This window comes from Larus michahellis, chromosome 11 (assembly GCF_964199755.1).
Source record: "Larus michahellis chromosome 11, bLarMic1.1, whole genome shotgun sequence".
NCBI lineage: Eukaryota > Metazoa > Chordata > Aves > Charadriiformes > Laridae > Larus > Larus michahellis.
Genome location: NC_133906.1, coordinates 3973776 through 3992578, shown reverse-complemented (window position 1 = coordinate 3992578; position 18803 = coordinate 3973776). Strand labels below are relative to the sequence as shown.

Genomic DNA, 18803 nt, shown 5'->3' with positions numbered 1-18803 from the left:
GGCGGCGCCGGGCCCCGGCTGCCGGGGCGCGAACGGAATCCGTCCCCGCGGAAGCTCCGCGTGTGTGTGTGTCCCCTCCGGCGCCGGCCCCGGGTCGCGTCCCCCCCTCCCCGTCGGGGCGACCGCCCGGCCTGTCCCTGCGAGCCCGGGGCGGCCGCGGGGCGCCGGGCCCGATCCGTTGTTGGGGGGGCGGGCGCCCGTCGGGGGGGCGTCGTGGCGCGGGACGGCGGCCCCGCCGAACAATGGGGGCCGCGCGCCCCGGTGATGTCACCGCGGCGGCGGGTCCCCCCCCGCCTCCACCGCCGCCCCCCGCCCCACCCCGCCCCGCCCCCCGCGCCGGGGGAGCCAATGGGAGCGCAGAGGCCGGGCGGCGGCGGCCAATGGCGGCGGGGGTGTGGCGCGGGGGGCGCGCGGGGCGGCGCGGGGCGCGCCCGCGGAGGTGACGGGGCGGCGCGCGGCGGGGCGGCGCGCGCTCAGGCAAAGTTTCGGCGCGGCGGGGCCGGCCGGGCCGCGGAGCGCGGCGGAGCGCAGCGCTTATAGCGGGGCGGCGGCGGCCGGGGAGGAGGCGGCGGCGGCGGCGGAGGAGGATGGATCCGCCGTCGGGCGCGCAGGGCCAGCACCAGCACGAACCCATCAGCTTCGGCATCGACCAGATCCTCAACAGCCCCGAGCAGGAGAGCGCTCCCCCGCCGCCGCCGCCGCCGCCCCCCCGGGGCCCCGACGGCGCGACCTTCCTGGGCGGCCCCGGCGGCCGCGGCGGCGCGCCTTACCCGGGCCTGCCGGCCCCTTTCCCGGCCATCGCCGCGCCCTTCGAGGACTCGGGATCTTACAGTGTCAACCTCAGCCTGGCCCCCGCCGGCGTGATCCGGGTGCCGGCGCACAGGCCCATCCCCGGGGCCGTGCCGCCGCCCATCTCCAGCGCCATCCCGGCCATGCCCGCCGTGCCCAGCCTGGGCAGCCTCAACTTCCCCTGGATGGAGAGCAGCCGGCGCTTCGTCAAGGACCGGTTCACAGGTAAGGCGCCGGGGCGGAGAGGGAGAGCCCTCCCCGGCAACGAACGGGAGGGCAAATAAAAAATAGAAAACGAAATAACCCTAGTAATAGCAGTAAGAATAAAAGCAAAGGCGGCCCGCCGGATGTTTCCCTTCCCCGCGCTCGCCGCGATCCGAAAAACCGCTCTCCTGCCGGCGTGGACAGCGCGGGCGCCCCGGGGGGGCGGCCGGGCCCCCGCTCGCCTCCGCATCCCTCCGGCGAAAGGTGGAAGCGGCACCTCGGGGAGACACGGTCCCTTCGGGGGGCGGCCGTCGGGCAGAGCCGCGGCCCCGGGGGAGGGGAGGGGGGAGCGGCCGGCACCGTGCGGGCGCGGGGCTGACCCCTCTGCTTCCCACCCGGGCAGCGGCGGCGGCGCTGACGCCCTTCACGGTGACACGGCGGATCGGGCATCCCTACCAGAACCGGACCCCGCCGAAGCGCAAGAAGCCGCGGACGTCCTTCTCCCGGGTCCAGATCTGCGAGCTGGAGAAGCGCTTCCACCGGCAGAAGTACCTGGCCTCGGCCGAGCGCGCTGCTCTCGCCAAGTCCCTCAAGATGACGGACGCCCAGGTGAAGACCTGGTTCCAGAACCGGCGCACCAAGTGGCGGTGAGTCCCGCGCCCCCGGGGCCGCCCCGTCCCGCCGCCGCCGCCGCTCCCGGCCGAGCCCCGGCTCCGGCCGGCAGCGCACTCCTCGCCGGCGGCCAAACGGGTGGGGGGGGAGCGGGATTATTATTATTATTATTATAATAGTAGTGTTATGTTTACTTATATATTTTTTTCTTTTTTATAGTCCCCCATTCGTAAAAACGGGGGTTATTCGTAAAAACGGGGAGGTATTCGTAAAAACGGGGGTTATTCGTAAAAACGGGGAGGTATTCGTAAAACCGGAGTTATTCGTACAAACGAGGGACTGTTCGTACAAGCGAGGGATTGTTCATAAAAACGGGGATTATTCGTACAAACGGGAGTTTATTCGTACAAACCAGGGATTGCTCGTAAAAACGGGGGTTATTCGTACAAACGGCATCTTAATTGTACAAACGAGGGATTAGTCGTAAAAACCGTGAGTTATTCGTAAAAACGAGGGAGTATTAAAAAAAAAAAAAGGAATTATTCGTAAAAACGAGGGAGTATTCGAAAAAAGGGGAATTATTCGAAAAAAAACCGGGGGTATATTGGGAAATCGGGGGAACACCGGGAAACGGGGGATTATTGGGGAATGAGGGGGGGGATTTCCAGGCGTTTCCCGCCGCCCGCGATCCCTCCGTTCCAGGCCTCGCGGCCCGGCGGTGCCCGGCCCCGGGATGCGCCGATTCCCGCGGCCGGTTCCCGCGGCGGCCCCGGAGCATCCCGGGGAGGGGGGTGGTCGGTCGGCGGGGCGCGGGCTGAGCGTGTCTCCCCCCCACCCCCCCCCACCCCCCCGGCAGGCGGCAGACGGCGGAGGAGCGGGAGGCCGAGCGGCAGCAGGCGAGCCGGCTGATGCTGCAGCTGCAGCACGACGCCTTCCAGAAGTCGCTGAACGAGTCGATCCAGCCCGACCCGCTGTGCCTGCACAACTCGTCGCTGTTCGCGCTGCAGAACCTGCAGCCCTGGGAGGAGGAGAGCGCCAAGATCCCCCCGGTCACCTCCCTCGTCTGAGCCCGGTAGCCCGGACACGCAGCGGACTCGCTCCCGGAGCTCGCCCGGCGGTTCCCCCTCGCCCCCGGGGCCGCGGCTCGGCGCAGACGGGGCGGACCGGGCCCGCGGGGCCGGGGAGCGGGAGCGGGAGCGGAGCCGGGGCCGGAGCCGCCGCGGCGCTTCCCCGAGGCCGGCGCGGAGCGGAGCCGCCGGGCGCTGCCGTGGCGGGGCCCCGCGCTCCGCTTGTATATTCGTGTCGATGTTCCACTAGGAAGGGAAAAATGTCACTTTTTGTAAGAAGTGTTAATAATTTAATTTATTTATGCATCGAGATTTTGGGCACTATTAATATGGAGTTATATAAAACCTCGATTATTTATATCGAAATCTGAACATAGGTATTTTGTGTTGGCTTTGGAACAAAAGGCTATTTTTTTTTTCCTGTTCTGAGGATAGTCTAAAGAAAAAAAAAATACCTACCTATCACTTAGCGGAGGGGACTAAGTGGAGCCGGTGATGACTCATTAGCTTAGGAAACCCTATTAAGCTGAAAAGCGGTCGCTTCCATCTGTCCCAGGTGAAGTTAATGTCAGCTGTAATTTATTCACCGTAGTAATAAGGGCTCCTTTCAGGCACCACGCACTCGGTTTTGTCCTCACTTTTCCAGCCGACGAGCTTTAGCGCACCGAAACAGCATCCGCACCCTCTCCTTTCGCCACCGGCTCTAGAGAAAGCGCCTTATGTTTCATAATAAAGAAGATTTGGGGTTGACACAGACCATGTATAATACTTTGTACTTGCCGAGACGTGTAAATAAACGTTTTCTTTAAAAACGCCTCTCCGCTCCCTGCCTGCCGCCGCGCCGGGGACGGGTCGCTGCGGAGCGGGCGGCGCCCGGGAGACTCTCGTCGTTCGGCGGAGACGGAGGTGAGGAGCCGGCCGGGAGCGGGAGTGGGGCCGGGGGCGGCGGGCGGGCTCGCAGCGGGGCTCCGGTAGCGCACCCGGGGGGGCCGTACGCGGTGCTGCCGCCCGCTCCGCCGGGGGACGGCGGCCGGGAGCAGCCCCGGGCTGGGGACGACGTCGGAGCCGTCCCGGTGCAGGGTCCCGCCGGTCCCCGGTAACGGTCCCAGCCCGGCCCCGCGCTACCGAGCCGCCTCCCGGCCGGCACCCAACGGTTTTCGTTTGCCCCGCCGCTGCTCGGCGGCGTGGGCGACAGCACGGCGTGTTGCCGTGGCCGTGGGCCACCGGGGTGCCGGTTCCCGGGGCGCCCGTCGGCACCGGAGCTCGTTTAACAGCCCGGGGAGGCGCGGGGTGGGGAGCGGTATTTTTAAGAACAAACTCCCGTAATTCTGCGGGTCCAGGGCGGGGGGAAGCCGCAAAATTTTACACTTTTTTTAGAACCCAGCGCTGGTCCAGGTGGGTTCCCCCCAGCCACGGGCGGGACCCCGCGGGGCGGTGGGCTCTGCCTCTCCCGCGGCGGGCGAGTGCGGCCACCGGCAGCCCGTAGAAGTCGAAAGGCGTTGCCGGTGCTGGGCTCGCTGTTCCGCCGGCCCGGCTACGGCAAACGGCGTTTTAGGGGCGGCGAGTCGCGCAGGGCGAGGGAATAAGGAAATGATTTCCTCAGCCAGCCCTTTCCGCAGCGGGAGCGGGGCAGGGGCTCGGGTCGCAGCCGGGGTTTGGTTTGTCGGGGGAAGGTTGTGGAGGTCCAAAGGCAGGGCCGGATCCTGTCACGCCGGGGGTGATGGCGCTGGGACCGTGCGGCTGCTCGGCTGGTGTCGGAAAGCACCCATGGAGGGGAGGTGTCTGGCAGCGAAGTCAAAAAAAAAAAAAAAAAAAAAATCAAAGACACAACGGGGAAATCTATACCTGGGTGCGGGGTGTGGGGAAACGCGGCGCTGCTGCCGTGCGTGGCCCTGGCCCTGTCCCCCCGCACCGCCCCGCTCCTCCTCCGCGCCAGCCCCGACCTTTCCCCGTTTGTGTCGCCCGTTCCCCCCCCGCGGTGCGGTGCGGTGCTGCCGGTCGGGCGCCGGCCCCGCGGAGGGGGCTCACGCCGCAGCCCGGCGACGGGTCCCGCCCTGGGCTTGTCACCCGCCCTGGGCTTGTCACCCGCCGCCGCTCGGGCACAGGGGCAGGGGATGGGGCTGCGTTCGGAGAGAGGAGAAACCCCCGGCACCGAGCGCGGAGCAGCCAGGAGAAACCCGCGCCTTGGCGAAAATGTTGGAAGAGTCAAGCTCTGAATAACGCGAGGGGGTTGGAATAAACGGGTACTCGTATTCACGTGTGTATTCGATGTTCTGTTTTTACCCGTAGCCTCTAACATCTATAAACTGCATTGTTTTCAAGACAGCCTTTAACTGTTTGGGCGTCCCATGATCATAAACTTCTGTATTCCTGATTTCCCTGCAGTTTTTCCCAAACTGCTGTACGCCAGAAGCCGTGTATTTGCAGAGAGCATAATGATGCTGCAGATTGCAGTAATCAGCTTTGTGGCGGGCGAGGATCTAGTGCAAACCCGGGGAGCGTTTACAGCCCTGTTATTAAAAGCAGCGCAAGTGGGTCTGAGCTCGGCGGTGACAGCCCAGGCTGGGCTCGGGCTCTCCTTGCCACTGTTGCCCATGGGCTGTGCCAAAGGCAGCCAGATCAAGCCTTGGGATTGCCAACTTTCCAAAAGACTTCAGAAACCAGTAGCTTCCGTTTCAGCCGTCTGAACAGCTACCAAATAGCGGGGCTTATGCGCTGGTTTGCAGCGTGCTTGGGCTCACTGGGGTTATGGCTGGTGTCTTTGTTTCGGAGGAGCTGGTCTCGGGGTTTTGAGCTGCGCTGAGTACGAGGGAGACAGGCTGCCTCGCCTGCCCGTGTCATGTAAAACAAGATTGCATGGGCGGTGTGGGGGTGCTGCTGCGAGTGGTCGTGCTGAAGGGGACAGAAGTGGGGGTTACCTCCGATCACTCTGCCTGGTAAACCCACCCCGGTGTTTATAGCAGCCCCGGGGAAACACCAATACACAATATTTCCCTCTTTGTGGATGAAAGCCGTGTTCCTGCCAGCCCGCTTCAGGTGCGACAGGGTTGTCCGATGGTCCCCGCCGTGTATCTCTGAAGGTCCATCAATAGACAAAGCCACCCACGGGGATTTGCACGGACTTTAGACCCTACCAGCTTGAGCCTCTCCGACCAAGGGATGTAATTTTGGCGGGTGTGGGTGCCCCGTGGAGGAGACGGCATCTTCTGGGGGTGGGCTGGCTGCTGGCCTGATCCTTCCGATTGTCCTGCCCGTATCCTGCCACTTGGGCTGTGTGGTGGACAACTCGAGTCGGGCTGTCGTGTAGGGGCAGCAGTTTGACCACACAATTTCTGATACAGTCTTCTTGCAGCATGGGTTCTGGCTAGTTGTGGGGCAGCGTGGCTTATCCCCTACCCTCCCGCTCATTACTGAAGGGTCCTTTACCCCCATGGGAGACTTCTTAAAACACTCCATTTAGCAGAGGATGAAGCGCGGTGGTGTGCAGGCAGCGTGAGGGCAGCAGCGGCTCTTCCAACTGTATTGCAGCACGGCTAATTCAGGGGCAGTCATCTGAGTGTGGGCAGTGTAAGTCCCGTGATAAAAGATGTGGTCTGAGAGTGTTGAAGACGCCGTGCGTCCCATCGAGCTGAGTTTTGATATGTTGATGTTTGATTCCGCTAGGAAATTGATAATTCTTGCCGTTTGGATGATTTTCCCGAAGCAGGCTTAAATCCGCAAGCGAAATGTTGTGCCTGTGCGCGTGCGCTCCGGGAAGCCCACGCTGTGTGCTCACATTCCCTCCTGTTCGGAAGTTTTAATCTCAGGAAAACTGGTGTTTGCTGGACGGGGGTGGAAAAAGGCAGGGAGAGTTAAGGATTATCGAATTATCAGTGGGACTTGGGCAGATCGCTTTCGGAACTTGGTTAAATCCCGTGTGTAAGTGATTTCCCGCGTGGAGCTGAGCGGGTGGATGCAGAAGGCAGAGCTCAGGGTAACGAGACCCGCGGGGAGGAACATGGGCCGTTTCCTCGGGGTCCCTCCTGGCTTTGCCGTAAGCCCGAACCCAAAGCAGCCCCCGTACCGCGCTCGCCTGCACAGGCACAGCCCCTCTCCGGATAAAAATGGCTCTGTAATCTGCCTCTCTCAGCATTATTTTGTGCCCAGGGTATTAGATGATACGCAGTAATGCAGGGTGATCAGATCTGTATAGGCAATTCTTTTCCTAAATGGGCCCTAAAATCAATGGGTTATTAGCTCTCCTTCTCCGCTCCCTGATGAAAGCCCGGGCCTGTTAAACATGCGAAATACACAATATTCAAAGCCTTGGTTTAGAAAAGTGTTTCGCTCAGCTAGGTCATAATTTAGCTCATTTACAGCTAACATAAATAATGCTGAGATTTACACCTCCCTTACGCCTATCAATTTTCCTTGAAGCACGTATCTCTCCACCGCAGCCATCCCCATCGCTGATGAGGAATAATGTAAGGGCCGCGGCTCGCTCAGGTGGGCGCTTGCTGGTGTGGATGCTCTCGCTCCGTTGGTAGAATCCCTCCTCACGTGTTGCCTGAGCAGCTTGGACCAGGTGGCCAAAGGTGTTTGCCTTCTCTGCAGGTGGGCATTTTTGGGAGAAGGGGGTACACGCACCGTCTGCTTTAGGCCATTTAGGGCACTTCCCTTCAACGCCGCGTGTTTCCCTTGCCCACCCTCTCGAGTCCATTAACCTCCTAACTTTTTCCTGACTCACAGCAGTGGAATAAATATTTCTACTTGGCGCACCCGTGTTTTTGAGGATCTGAGTTTGCCTCCTGGAGGCACCTGGTTAGATTCGATGGGGCAGGGCTACAGCACAGTTGGTGGCAGTTTGGCACCTATGTGCTTTTTTCCCCCCTTCTTGGGGGGGTTTCTCTGCGTTTTTAGGCATTTCAGTACTCTTGAACATCTGCTGCTAAGGTTAGAACTGCAATGGTGTTTAGATATTTTAATTCTGTCAATTTTCTCTAAGGGTAAGAGGTAAAATGCTATTTCCAAGTCATATAGAAGAGAAGAGCTAGCTGCCTAAAGGCTTCTCGGCATCGTGCGTTCAGAAGTGTCCACACGTCCTTTGTAGGACATGCCCAGAGCTGGAAAAGCTGGGGAGCACGGAGCAGAGGTGTTTGAGATGGCTCTCACTCTCTTTAGGATGTTTCGGCACTTCTTTAGGAGCGATGCGTTGTTCTCTGCGCTGGGCGGTGGAGCCCAGGGAACGGCTGCGATGTTGGACGTCCAGGCACCGTGCTCCGCTGGAGAGTGGCCTGAGCTCACCGGTGCGAGGAGCAGAGCGGCTTCTAAACACCCTCGCAAATCCAGACCTCAGCCCGTTCTTCAAAATACCTTCAAGATTGAAAAAAAAAAAAAAAAAAAAAAAAATTAATAATAATAAAAAGGTTAAATCCGCTTCTGGATTGTGGAGTCCCGCAGCAGATCTCCTGGTAACATCTGGAGCATCTGTACAGACATCAAGGGTACCGTGTTGATCCTCAGTGAACTTCCCAACCTCCGCCTGCCAGTATTCACCTCCCGGGAGCGCAGCTGAGCGTTGCTGCTTCGCTGTGGAGCATCACAGACGTTTGCGTGTAAGAGTCAGTGGGAGCGGGACCTCCGTTATTACCAGCGCGTGGCGTTTGCTGGGTCCTTCCTTGCCGCTCTGCCCCGTGGCAGCACCGGAGGGATTAGACCCAGCGGTTTCTGTCCCCTCTGAACGAATCCCTGCGCCTCTTCAGGTATGTGTGCCATATCTAGCCGTGAGATGCGTTTCCCTCCGTGCTATGACCGGCTTCCTTTGGGACCTAAGCCAGGGAGGAAGAGGACACCGTGGAAAATGTGCGTGAGCCCCACGGCCCAGCGAAGGTCCTCAAGCTTGGCAGGAAGGTCGGGCTGCATGTGAACGCCTGGCGGTGTCTGCTCCGTCCTCTGTGCGCCTGAACATCCAGCTGCCTGTCCAGGTGAAACAGTAGTTTTATATACTTTTTTTATTAGGGACGCCAGCCATGGGCTCATTGTCTTGGGTTTGTTGTCTTTCGGCTTTGGACTAAACGGCAGCTGGATGGAGGGGATACAATTCATTGCCGTGTTTTGCCTGTGGTATTACCGGCTGCCTTCAGTCTTTTGAAAATGGAAGGTCGTCAACCCTTGCCAGGCTCCTTAAATGACTTAAGCTCAATGCCACAAGTGTTCCAGAATGCCCAAATGATCCCATTAATTTGGCATCCAGTGGATGCTGCATTATACATTCCGACTTCCATTGGCACATGCCACATCCAATCCATTAGTTGTGCGCAAAGGCACTTAAGTGTTTTTTTTTGTTTTGGTGTTGGGTTTTTTTTTTTATTGCTCTTAGTTTTGTGTCATCAGCAAAGAAAGGTAAAGTTGATCTTCATCTAAATCACTGACATGGATTATTGCAATTGATTACAACGAAGAAAGAGCTTTTCAAGTTTCAAAGTTATGTTGTCTTTTATTTCCCCAAGTAGTAATCTGTACTGTTTAAGTTATTGCGCGAGAACTGTCTCTGGAAGAGCTGTCCATATTACGTTCCTCGTTGAGAACATTTGTGTGAGCAGGCTGTCGTGATTCCTGCCCCCCCCCCCCCCCCCCAGTTCCGTATGGCATGCTCCTTTTATTCCTTCTGGTGGCAGAAACGCACTAAATGCTCTTTATTCAACCCGGTCGCAGAAGGGAAGAAAAGGAGCAAAGCCGCGTGCCTGCTGAAGCTGACGTATACCGGTTTGGGAAGTTGTGTTTTAAAGTGAGAGTAAATTATCTATCGTTGGAAAAATATTTTTTTTTATAGCTTCCTCCAGCGTTCTTCTCAAGCTTAGTCCCTTTTTTTTGGGCTAGTGTGTTTAAGGCGCCCGAGCACCCCGAGGCAGCAGCCTGCCAGGGAAGGAGGTGGCCCAGTGTCGCACCGCTTTTCTGCTCAATGATTAGTTACGTGCAACCGGAAAAATAAAATTAGGGAAGGCGTTAGTGTGTCCTTCCAAATCACCCTGCTCACCCTGGGCCAGAAATGCTCTGTGTGCTCAGGTACTACTTTACCCCTGAATTACACCACGTTACATGCGTATATTAGCTGAATTTACGCTACTTTACACCTCAGCGTTTATACTGTGCCCTTCTCGGGCAGATGCTGGTGCCCAGTTCCCTTCGCACAGCTCGGGACCCTTGCTGAAATCCAGGAGGTCGGTGGTGCGGTTAAAATCCGCTCTGTGTTTGCGAAAGAAACGTCTCGGCTTGAATTCGAGGCGTTTAACTCCCGGGTACGGTCGCGGGGCGGTAGGTGAGGACGCGTTTGTGGAAAAGACCCTCTGTATCTTCAGGGTCTGAAGATCCCACCTCCGTCGGTCCCTTCGAACCTCCCCGCCTGACCCCAGGGCGGCAGCTCTTAAAACCCGACCGTGAAACTTAACTCGGAAAAACTAATTATTAGTTAATAAAGCTTGTGGTTTATGGACTGGAGTGGTAGCACAGCCTGGCTAGAGTACGGAGCTGTTAAACACGAAGGCTGCTGGAACAGTTTTGCCTGTTTTAATACAAGCGAGCGAGGGCCAGCTCCGCCTTTGGTGTAAATCAGCAGAGATCCATTAAGCTCAGTGGATCTCTTCTACTTTACATCAGCCGAGGACATGACCCCCAGTACTTAATTGGTGGCGTAATATAAAGGCATTAGGCTCTCTCCTCTCGCTCCTCGGCACGCGTCGTTCCCATTAATGGTAATGGGAGCAGCCTGGGAGGGAAGGAGCAGCCGCGGGTGGGAACGGCTGGTGCCGGCCCCATGGCCGGTCCCGCCAGGGCTGGCGCTCCGTAAAGCCGCTCTCCGGCCTCCGAAGAGCCGGTGTGCTCAAGCGGAGAGGGAAAACAAAGCAAAACGCTTAATAATTAAAGAAGCCTCCAAATCTTTCCCTGGGACTGAGGGGAAGGAGAGCTGCGAGGGCGCCGGGGCTCGGCGTGTGCCGCAGCCCGGGATGGGGCTGGCTGGGGGAGCAGCGTCTCTTCCCTTCCACCGTTCCATCGCTGCGGGCAGCCGTGCCACCAGCCGCGGCGTGAGCTGTTTTCCTTGGAAATCTGGAGAACAGGGAGTTTTGCCACAGCAGAAAATGTTCCTGAGTCCAGACAAAAGGGCGTCCCAGGAGCGGGCGGGGGCGAAGCCTCCTGTCTGCAGCCCATGGGCTCTGCTCATCCTTCCCCTCCTTCTCCAACCCAGCGCCGGCTCCGGGAGCAGAGGTGAAGCGGAGAGGAGGACAGGGATGCTTTGGCTGTCACCGAGCTGCAGGTGTGGGAGCTGACGGCAGCGCTCCTTCCAGCCTTTTTTGTCAAATCTCCACTTTTATGCCTTTTCTACCCTTGAGGTTCACACGTGGGCAGGCACCAGCAGAACGTGGCTTTTTGCGGGGCTGATGCGTAGGAGCCGATTCCTCCACGGGCGGCGGAGACCTATGAATTACCAGTGGTAATTTATCTCCTTTTGGTTCTGGCATCTAAAAATAGGTCTGGGGAGCTCCAGTCCTGCACCCTGCTTCGTGGATTCTCCCGACCTGTGCCCCTGAACAGTGCTTCCGAGCGGTACTTGGCCGCGCTTTTCCTGGGGCGTCTTAAAATATTCCTTCTCCTCCTCGTGGCGTCTGTGTCTTTCTGGTCTTGTGCCGTTCCTCAGCCTTCATTTCGGCTTCAGGAGCACCCTGCTCCCAGCTTCCCTCTCTGCCTGGGCACGCGTTTGCTCTCCGCCTGGAGCCAAGACCCCCCCTCTTATAGCATTTTACAGCTGAAATGGCATCCTGGCGTCGCTCTGTCGTCTTGTTGTAGGGTGGCGGAGCGGAGGTGGGGGCAGGGGGGGGGACCCCCAAACAAGCGGGATGTTGCATCTTGCCCAGGAGAGGCTGAGATGGGTAATTGATTCTGAAAGCAGTTTGCACAGTCGGGGACTCGCTCGCTGAAGCTGTCGCCGTGCGCCGGGGAGCTCTGCCGTTTGGGCGCTCCAGCGGAGCAGCTGTCGCACCCGGCAGCGCTTCCAGCTTGTCACCAGCAGCGGAGGTTCTCGTGTCCTGGGACTGTTCGTCGGGAGCGCTTGGAAACTTGAATGCGACCCCTTTATCCGGCAGGAGGAGGCCCCTGGCGAGCGTGGGGCCGGTGGGGAAGGAGGCTTTTCCGTGCCGGATTTGGCACGTCAGGGTTAGCGGTTTTACTTCGAAACACCGTTTCAGAGCCACCCGGGCCAGGGCACACATACCTCGTGTGGCAAGAGGAGATCGTTTCTGAAAGCCCAACCAGGGAAAAAGCCTTTTCTGCCCCTCCCAGGCTGAAATATTTTGGAGTACCTGGAATAAGTGACACGTTCAGGAGAAAAACAACACTTGCACGACCTTTTTGGAGATCCGAAACGTGATCCTCCTCTAAACTTGTCAAGGGTAGAAATCCTAGGGTTTTAGGGTTGGGGTTTTTTTTACTGCCTTGTCATGCTTGTGGCTTTCCTACATTGATCTCTATGAAGTTGCCTTTCTCCATTTCGATCCCTGCCAAGTGCTCAGAGGGGAAAGGGAATAGTTCTGCTGCATGCGGGGGGGGTGGGGGTAAAAATCACTACGCTCTTTTCGCTTGCCGTACTGAATAAGGCAGGGGAAATAAAGGCCCTTCTTCGTGTCAGGACTCTCTTTCAAACCGCAGGCGGTTGTCCAAAAACCTTCTGAGATGGAGCTTCCAACCCCCTCTGCGTGGCTGACTCTCAAACCGCTCCTAGGGAGGGAAGCTCCCGTCCGACACAAACCTCCCGCTCCCCAGTTCAAGCTTTTTCTCTTCCCGTGCTGTTCAAAATTCACATGGACAAGCGATTTTCCCCGGTGACCCTGCCAGATCCGCGAAGGCGGTTGTCTTCCCTTCTCTGGGCTACGCGCGGCAGACTCCGTCAGTCCTTCGTCCAGATCCAGGCTGTGGTTCTGCAGCTCGGGTGGGACCGCCATGAGTGGGACCTAAACCGGAGGAAACGGGGTCGATGTGCACAACGCACGTCACTCTTCACTATTTCAGATGCGGGGGGAGAAAAAAAAAGAGAACCTGCCTCCGTCTTGTCTGTCTCGCTTTCCTTCTGCCTCCCTGCCTGCTTTTGGTGCCAGTCTGCAGCTTCCCAACTGCAAACCGACCACCTCCCCGTAGCGTTGGCTCCTCTTCATGAGTGTGCTCTTTGTCTTCTCTGGCCAAGACTCTTCCTTCTTATTACTTAAAATGAAGAGAGGCAGAACTGCAGGTGTCCGGTGTGATTCACACCGGCCGTGTTGGCCGTGGCGCGGTGAGGGACACGGGAGAGCTCTGGTGGATGGAGCTGGTGGGGCCGGAGGGGAGGGAATGGTGGAAGTGCAGCAAGTGGGAGAGATGCAGGGGAAGATCAGCAGGAGGAGACGTCCCAGACCTCTGTCCATGCATGGAAACTGGAGATGGAAGGAAGGAAGAAGCCAGGAATGGAAACAAAGAGCAAAGCTGGAGGTGGGAGAGATGGGAACGGCTGGGAGAGAGCAGGGGAAGGCCCCAGTAGGCAGCAGTGGGGAAGGGACACGGAGCTGCCTGGAGTGGTGGGAAGCTCTGCTGTGAGACTCTGCTGGAAAAGACATCGTTTTGCGTTTGACACCGCAGCGCAGTGGGGCCGTGTGTGAGCAAGCAACCAGGCACTGCCCTGGAGATGGAGCGGGTTTGGTGCGAGTCCATGCGGAGGGGCGGGAGGCAGGGATTTCCGTGCATAGATCCCATGGGATGGCGAGCACTGGGACAGATGCGTGGTGAAACCACCGGATCACCGAGCAAGCCAGAAGCCAGCAAACAGACTACAACAGGGCAAGAAGGGCCCAAAAATCCTGCAGAGGGGAGAAAGCGGCGGCGACGACACGAAGGCGGCGGGTGGAAGGAAGAAGAACGGGTGGGTGAGGGAACCCGGGCGAACGCCCCACGGAACAACGGGGTGATCCGGGATGCGGCTCGGCCGGCGCCTCGTGGCGAGGGGCTGGAGCCCGGCCGGGGGAAGCGGGGCGCGGGGGACGGCTGCCCAGCCGACATCTGTGTTCGGTGACAGTAGCAGGGCCTGACAAGCTGACTGCAGCTCGGCACGGGGCAGCAGGTGGGAGAGGCAGCGTGCGCAGCCACCTGCTCGGCCGCCTGCGCGCCCAGGCCCCCCCGGGGACATCCCCGATGCTCCGCTGCATCCCAGGCCCCGGGCAGGGGCATCCGGTGCGCGGCCCCCAGGTAGGGGCTGACACCCGCCGCCGGGGGTTTATATCGGAGGGGGGGGGATCTTAAAGTAGCTGTGGAAGGGGCTGTGCTTGTATCTTTTATAGCTGTCACTTGGTTAGAGCGCAGTACGTTACTATTTTTTTTAATTCTTTAAAAAAAATAATATCTGTTTTTAAGGTAATTTTTGTGTATGGAATTTAGCGACGTGTCACGGAAGGCTCAAACGTGTATGAAAATAGCCGGGGGGGTAAAAAAAAAAACAACCCCAAAGCAGCCAAGCCAAATCCTACACCTGTAACTCTTCCTGAACCCGCCAGGCAGTGGGAGAGCTCAGCTGCTCCCAGCGCTTGGCTTGTGCTCTCCGAATGTCGTTATGGTACAACAGGGCTTGATCTGAATTGGCATCGTCCGTGCAGGGGCCGGGAGCAGCCGAGGATCCAGCCTCCCCTGCTCAGTGAGTACCCGTCCGCTCTGGCTGAGAGGCCGCCGTCAATTCAGAATATCGCCAATAAACGAGGGCCGTTCACTCCCCAGCGCCCAGGGAGAGCCGACGGGGGATTTTTCCTCCTCTCCCTCTGTGAGCGCCTGCCAGGAGCGACAGGGTGCATCCGACTCGGGGCGGCCGGAGGGAACTCGCCGCCTCCCGATGTTTGCGGCACAAGTCTGTTTGCTGCGCTCTTCGGGAACGACGCCTGCGCTGGGACGGGCCATCCATAGAGCTGTTCTGATTTACTGAAAATCTGGCTCGCGGGGACCGTTTAACAATCCTGTCGGCTGCCAAATGCTTCGGCGCACGTTTCTGCTTCGAGTTTCCATCTTCATAACTGCATGCATTTAGTTTTCCTGATTGCGTGTACAAACGCCTGCTTAGACCCATGGCCGTACGTGGGGAGGGACGGCGGATTTCGCGAAGAGATCGGATGGAGCTGTATATTTTTGGCTGGCGAGGCTGGCACCAAACCCCCCTGTCCGCCTCCCGCCCCCCCCCCCCCATGAGCCCCCACTCTCAAACCGGCCTTAAAAAAGGGCTGCAAAACTCAACCCCTTCAGCTGGGCTTTCCCAGCTCGCGGAGCGCAGCGCTCCAGTTCTCTAATTAAAAACATGTTGCCAGATTTCAAGGAATCTCAGTGTTAGGATTTTTTTGGTACCTACCTCCGGTGTTTTAAGGCGTCCGCTTAGAACACCGGGAAGAGGTAAACGGATGCTTAAAAAAAAAAATCAGCCTAACGTATTCAGAGATTTGCTTTTAATTATGAAGGCTAAATTAAAATATGGTTGTTGCATGGCAAGTTCATCTCAATTCAGTGCCTAATACCACAGGTATTGCCTTTATCCTGAATAAAGCCTGATTTGAGCTAAGACATGGCATGTGGAAAATAATCCAGGCTTGAATGAAACATCCCTCATGATGGCGAGTCGATTTGGAATTCAGGTGCCTAGTCACAGTCACAGTAAAAAGGGATCCCTTGCTCCTGTTTGTTGGGATTTTTTTTTTTTTGCCTGAATTTGTATAATTTTAGCTTCTAGCCACCGGGACCGGTGGCACGCTTGTTTGCTCGACGCTGCCATTTCAGAGTCCTACGTAGGAAACTCAGTTTTGCTTCGCCTCCTGGTTTTCCCTTTGTTTACCCCTCTCTTCACCTCCAGAGGGATCTCTCCCGCTGGAAATGTGCTTCGCTGGAGGCGAAGTCCTGGAGCAGGGGATGCTCTCAGGAATCAGTACAACGCTTCCCCCCGCCTCTTACTTATTCTGCTGTACGGCTTCAGTTCCTGGGCTGAGGCTCCTCTTTTAGTGGTTGAATTAACCTTCCCAGCACCGACACAACACCAGCAACGGGCTGTTACCAGTACGGCTTGAATTTGTTTCCCCAGGAAATAATACAAGTGACCTTATTCTTATTTTATCTTGGGGATGGTGCCTCACCACGTCACGTCCCAGGAGCTGCTGGGGGACAAACTGGAGAGCCGAGGCTCCCAGCAGCTCGGAAAGCGTGGAGGAGTCGGTTTGGCAATGCGGGATAGCGCCTGTAGTTAGATCTTGATTACGCTAAAGTGGCCAGGAGTGAAATAATTAAAATATAGATATTTGCTTTCTCCTGAGGTTCGGAGTTAACAACCCGTTCTGCCAAGCAGGGCTACTCCATGTGTCAAGGATCTCGGATGCTTCAGGCACGGGGAGTCTCAAGAATATTAATCTCTTTTATTCGCTGGTCACAGGATGAGTCGGAAAACAATTCAAATAAATTTTAATTCTCGAGCTCGGCTTGTTTGCTTGTTCCGCAAGCGTGTGGGGACGGCACTGCCGGGGTAAAGCCCGTGTTCGCGTCGATTCTGCGGGTGCCCACCGGCGCTGGGGGGGTGGGTGGGTGCCGGTGGCAGATACTGCAGGGAGACACCTGGGGGACTCCCGGGGGCCGGGCTGGGATGCGGCATCCCCCACGGCACAGCAGCTGGCCACCCCCAGCCCCCTCGCCCTCCAAATAACGCTCAAAGGGGCTCTTGTCCCAAACTGGTTAGCGCGAGGGACGATAATTGGTAGCCCTGAAAGCCGCGTTGTCGGCCGCCCTGCCGGCGGGGAAGGCGGCGCATTAATGGGGTATTGTAGGGACCGCGGGGACCCCTGCCTCACGGCTTTGTCAGTCCCGAAAAGTTGGCATGGAGAAGCCTTTTTCCACCCCCCGCCCCCCCCCCCCCGATTTACCGCTGCTCTCCTCCGCTTCGGAAGTGCCGCGACGTTCCCCAGTAAATAGGGATGCACGGACGATTTTCCCTCCCTCCTTTTCCTCCTCTCATCTGCTTTTGCCAAATATGTAAACTCGGAGAAAGCTTTATTCTCCTTCAACGATCATTCAATTGTCTCCGGACTGTATCTTTTGGTAAATTTATTGCTGGCTATTTAAAAAAAAAAAAAACAACAAACCCCCCCCCCCTAAAAAAACCCCCAAACAACAAAAAAACCCCCAACTCAAATGCATTTTGCATATTAACACGTAACTCTTGTTCCTGTCTGCTCAGTTTGGAAATGGTTGGATTGCTTTTATAAAGAAAAAAATGGCTAATAAAATTGGCCTCAGCACCGTTGCTTTGCAATTCTTATGAACAGTAAAGTGCTACTTACAGTCATTGATGTTAAAAGCTATTTCTAAATTATGGTGCCATTTATTATCTCTAGTGTCCAAAGTAAGTTTAAATGATGCTTATAATTCATGTTTTACCAAATTTCCTTTTCCCCCCGAGGATACCTCTGATTAACTTATGCACATTTAAGCGCTTTTTAAATTCTTCTTTTATTGCCATTATGCTCTGAAAATCTCAGCGATTCTCAAAAATGGGTAATAAACTTGAGATAAAATGCTGCAGTTTTAGATCAATGCTGACATATCACTGTGGTGATTTCTTCAGAGCTAAAGTGATAATGCTTCATATTTACAGAATATATACTAGGTTATTACTACAGTATTACCATTTTGTTCTAAGATGAAATGAGTAATTTACCAATTTATTAAACAGTTACATTTAAGTATTGCTTAGGACATTACCACACCAATCTGTTTACTTAGCTTGAAGAGTTACCATTAAGAAACCCTGTTTATTTAGGTAAAATTTGTAATGATCGTGCCCTCCATTAAGAAACTTATTTTTCTGCAAGCCTAATTGCCTGGAAATGAGTTTCTCCTTATTTACTACGGTGTATTCTGCTAAGCCAGCTAAAAACGTCACCCTTGCAAGAAGTGCTGGAGAAATTAATAATACATATATGGAACAGTTTTAATTAGTATAATACCAAACGTTAATAAAAGATTTATGATCCAGTTAAAAGTCCTAACGATCACAACAGGAAAAGGTCTGAAATGTGGCGGGGGCGGTCCGTTAAAAATAAACAAATGCTGCCAAAACTCTCCAAATCGAGGATAGAGGAGATTTTGTTTGGTTTTTTTTTTTCCCCCGCTCCTGTCCTTAACGCAAGTCGTAGCTGTAAGGTCAGGCTCCGGCCCCATGGAAACTGGAGTAAATCCAGAACGGCAAGAGGACAGTGGTGGGGGTCGCCCTGGTACCATGGGAGGGGGTGGAGAAGGCCACCGGGGTGGAAGAGGCTGCGTTTAATTCACAGTGATGCTGGGGTGTGAGTGGGCAGCTCCTGCCTGGGAGATGCAAACCACAGCTTTGGGTCTAGCAGGAGCTTCGGCATTTGCTGGCACAAGCTTTTAGCCCAGCTCTAGGGAAAAAAACCCATATTTTGAGTAGCTTAGAAGGCCAGCGGTGGAGGACGGAGACAGAACCAGCTTGGCTCGGGCCAAAGGTAGAAGTAATGAGCAATTAGCTGGGTTTCCAGAGGTTAATCCCCCTGGAGGAGCACATGAAATGGTATCTCAGGTCACAGCTATCTCAGGTTCACCTTCCACCTTGGTCCCCTGCGGCACAGGGACAGCGTCTGCCAAAGGCTGAGCCTACGGCCGACCAGAAGCCAGGATGGACGAGTCCTCATGGAGCTGGGCCGGTCGCTTCTGGTTGGGTGAGTGTTGGTGAGGGAAGGCACCGAATGGTCCATCTCAAAGAGAGATCTTCTCATGTTGGAAGGAGGTTTTTAAATGAGCCGAGCCCCTGTAGCCAGGTGGGCAGGAGGTGTGCTGGGCGACGTCGAGGGACGCCGGTCACTGCCGAGCCCCGCTCTGAGTGTCTTTAGTCAGATGAGATAAGTTAAGACCCTGCCTTAAACTCCCTGGCTAGGAGTCTCACTGGGGTCTTCAAGACAAAGCCCTTAAGTGGTGTCGGAAACATTAGCCTTAAGCGTTGGAGCTCGAGCCATTTTCGGTGCCGTTAGAGAAGGCTGAACTGCAAGCCGCTCCCCAGCGCTGTTTCTTTAGACCAGCGTCGCTCTGTGTCCATCTCGTTAGATCCTG

At 56.5% G+C, this 18803-nt stretch overlaps 1 protein-coding gene across 1 annotated transcript; it reads left to right on the top strand.

Moving 5' to 3' along the window:
• The first annotated feature begins 587 nt into the window (after positions 1–587).
• Positions 588–2672, top strand: TLX3 (T cell leukemia homeobox 3). The gene is made up of 3 exons (XM_074604031.1): positions 588–1014; positions 1397–1640; positions 2462–2672. Exons 1-3 carry the CDS (start codon positions 588–590, stop codon positions 2670–2672), a joined length of 882 nt encoding a protein of 293 aa, XP_074460132.1.
• The last annotated feature ends 16131 nt before the right edge of the window (positions 2673–18803 follow it).

What these genes read in the sequence shown, in the direction of transcription:
- TLX3 (XM_074604031.1), top strand. Translation starts at nt 588, where the DNA reads ATGGATCCGCCGTCGGGCGCGCAGGGCCAGCACCAGCACGAACCCATC. An exon ending in CGTCAAGGACCGGTTCACAG is followed by an intron (nt 1,015 to 1,396) that starts GTAAGGCGCCGG and finishes CCACCCGGGCAG; the next exon opens with CGGCGGCGGCGCTGACGCCC. An exon ending in AACCGGCGCACCAAGTGGCG is followed by an intron (nt 1,641 to 2,461) that starts GTGAGTCCCGCG and finishes CCCCCCCGGCAG; the next exon opens with GCGGCAGACGGCGGAGGAGC.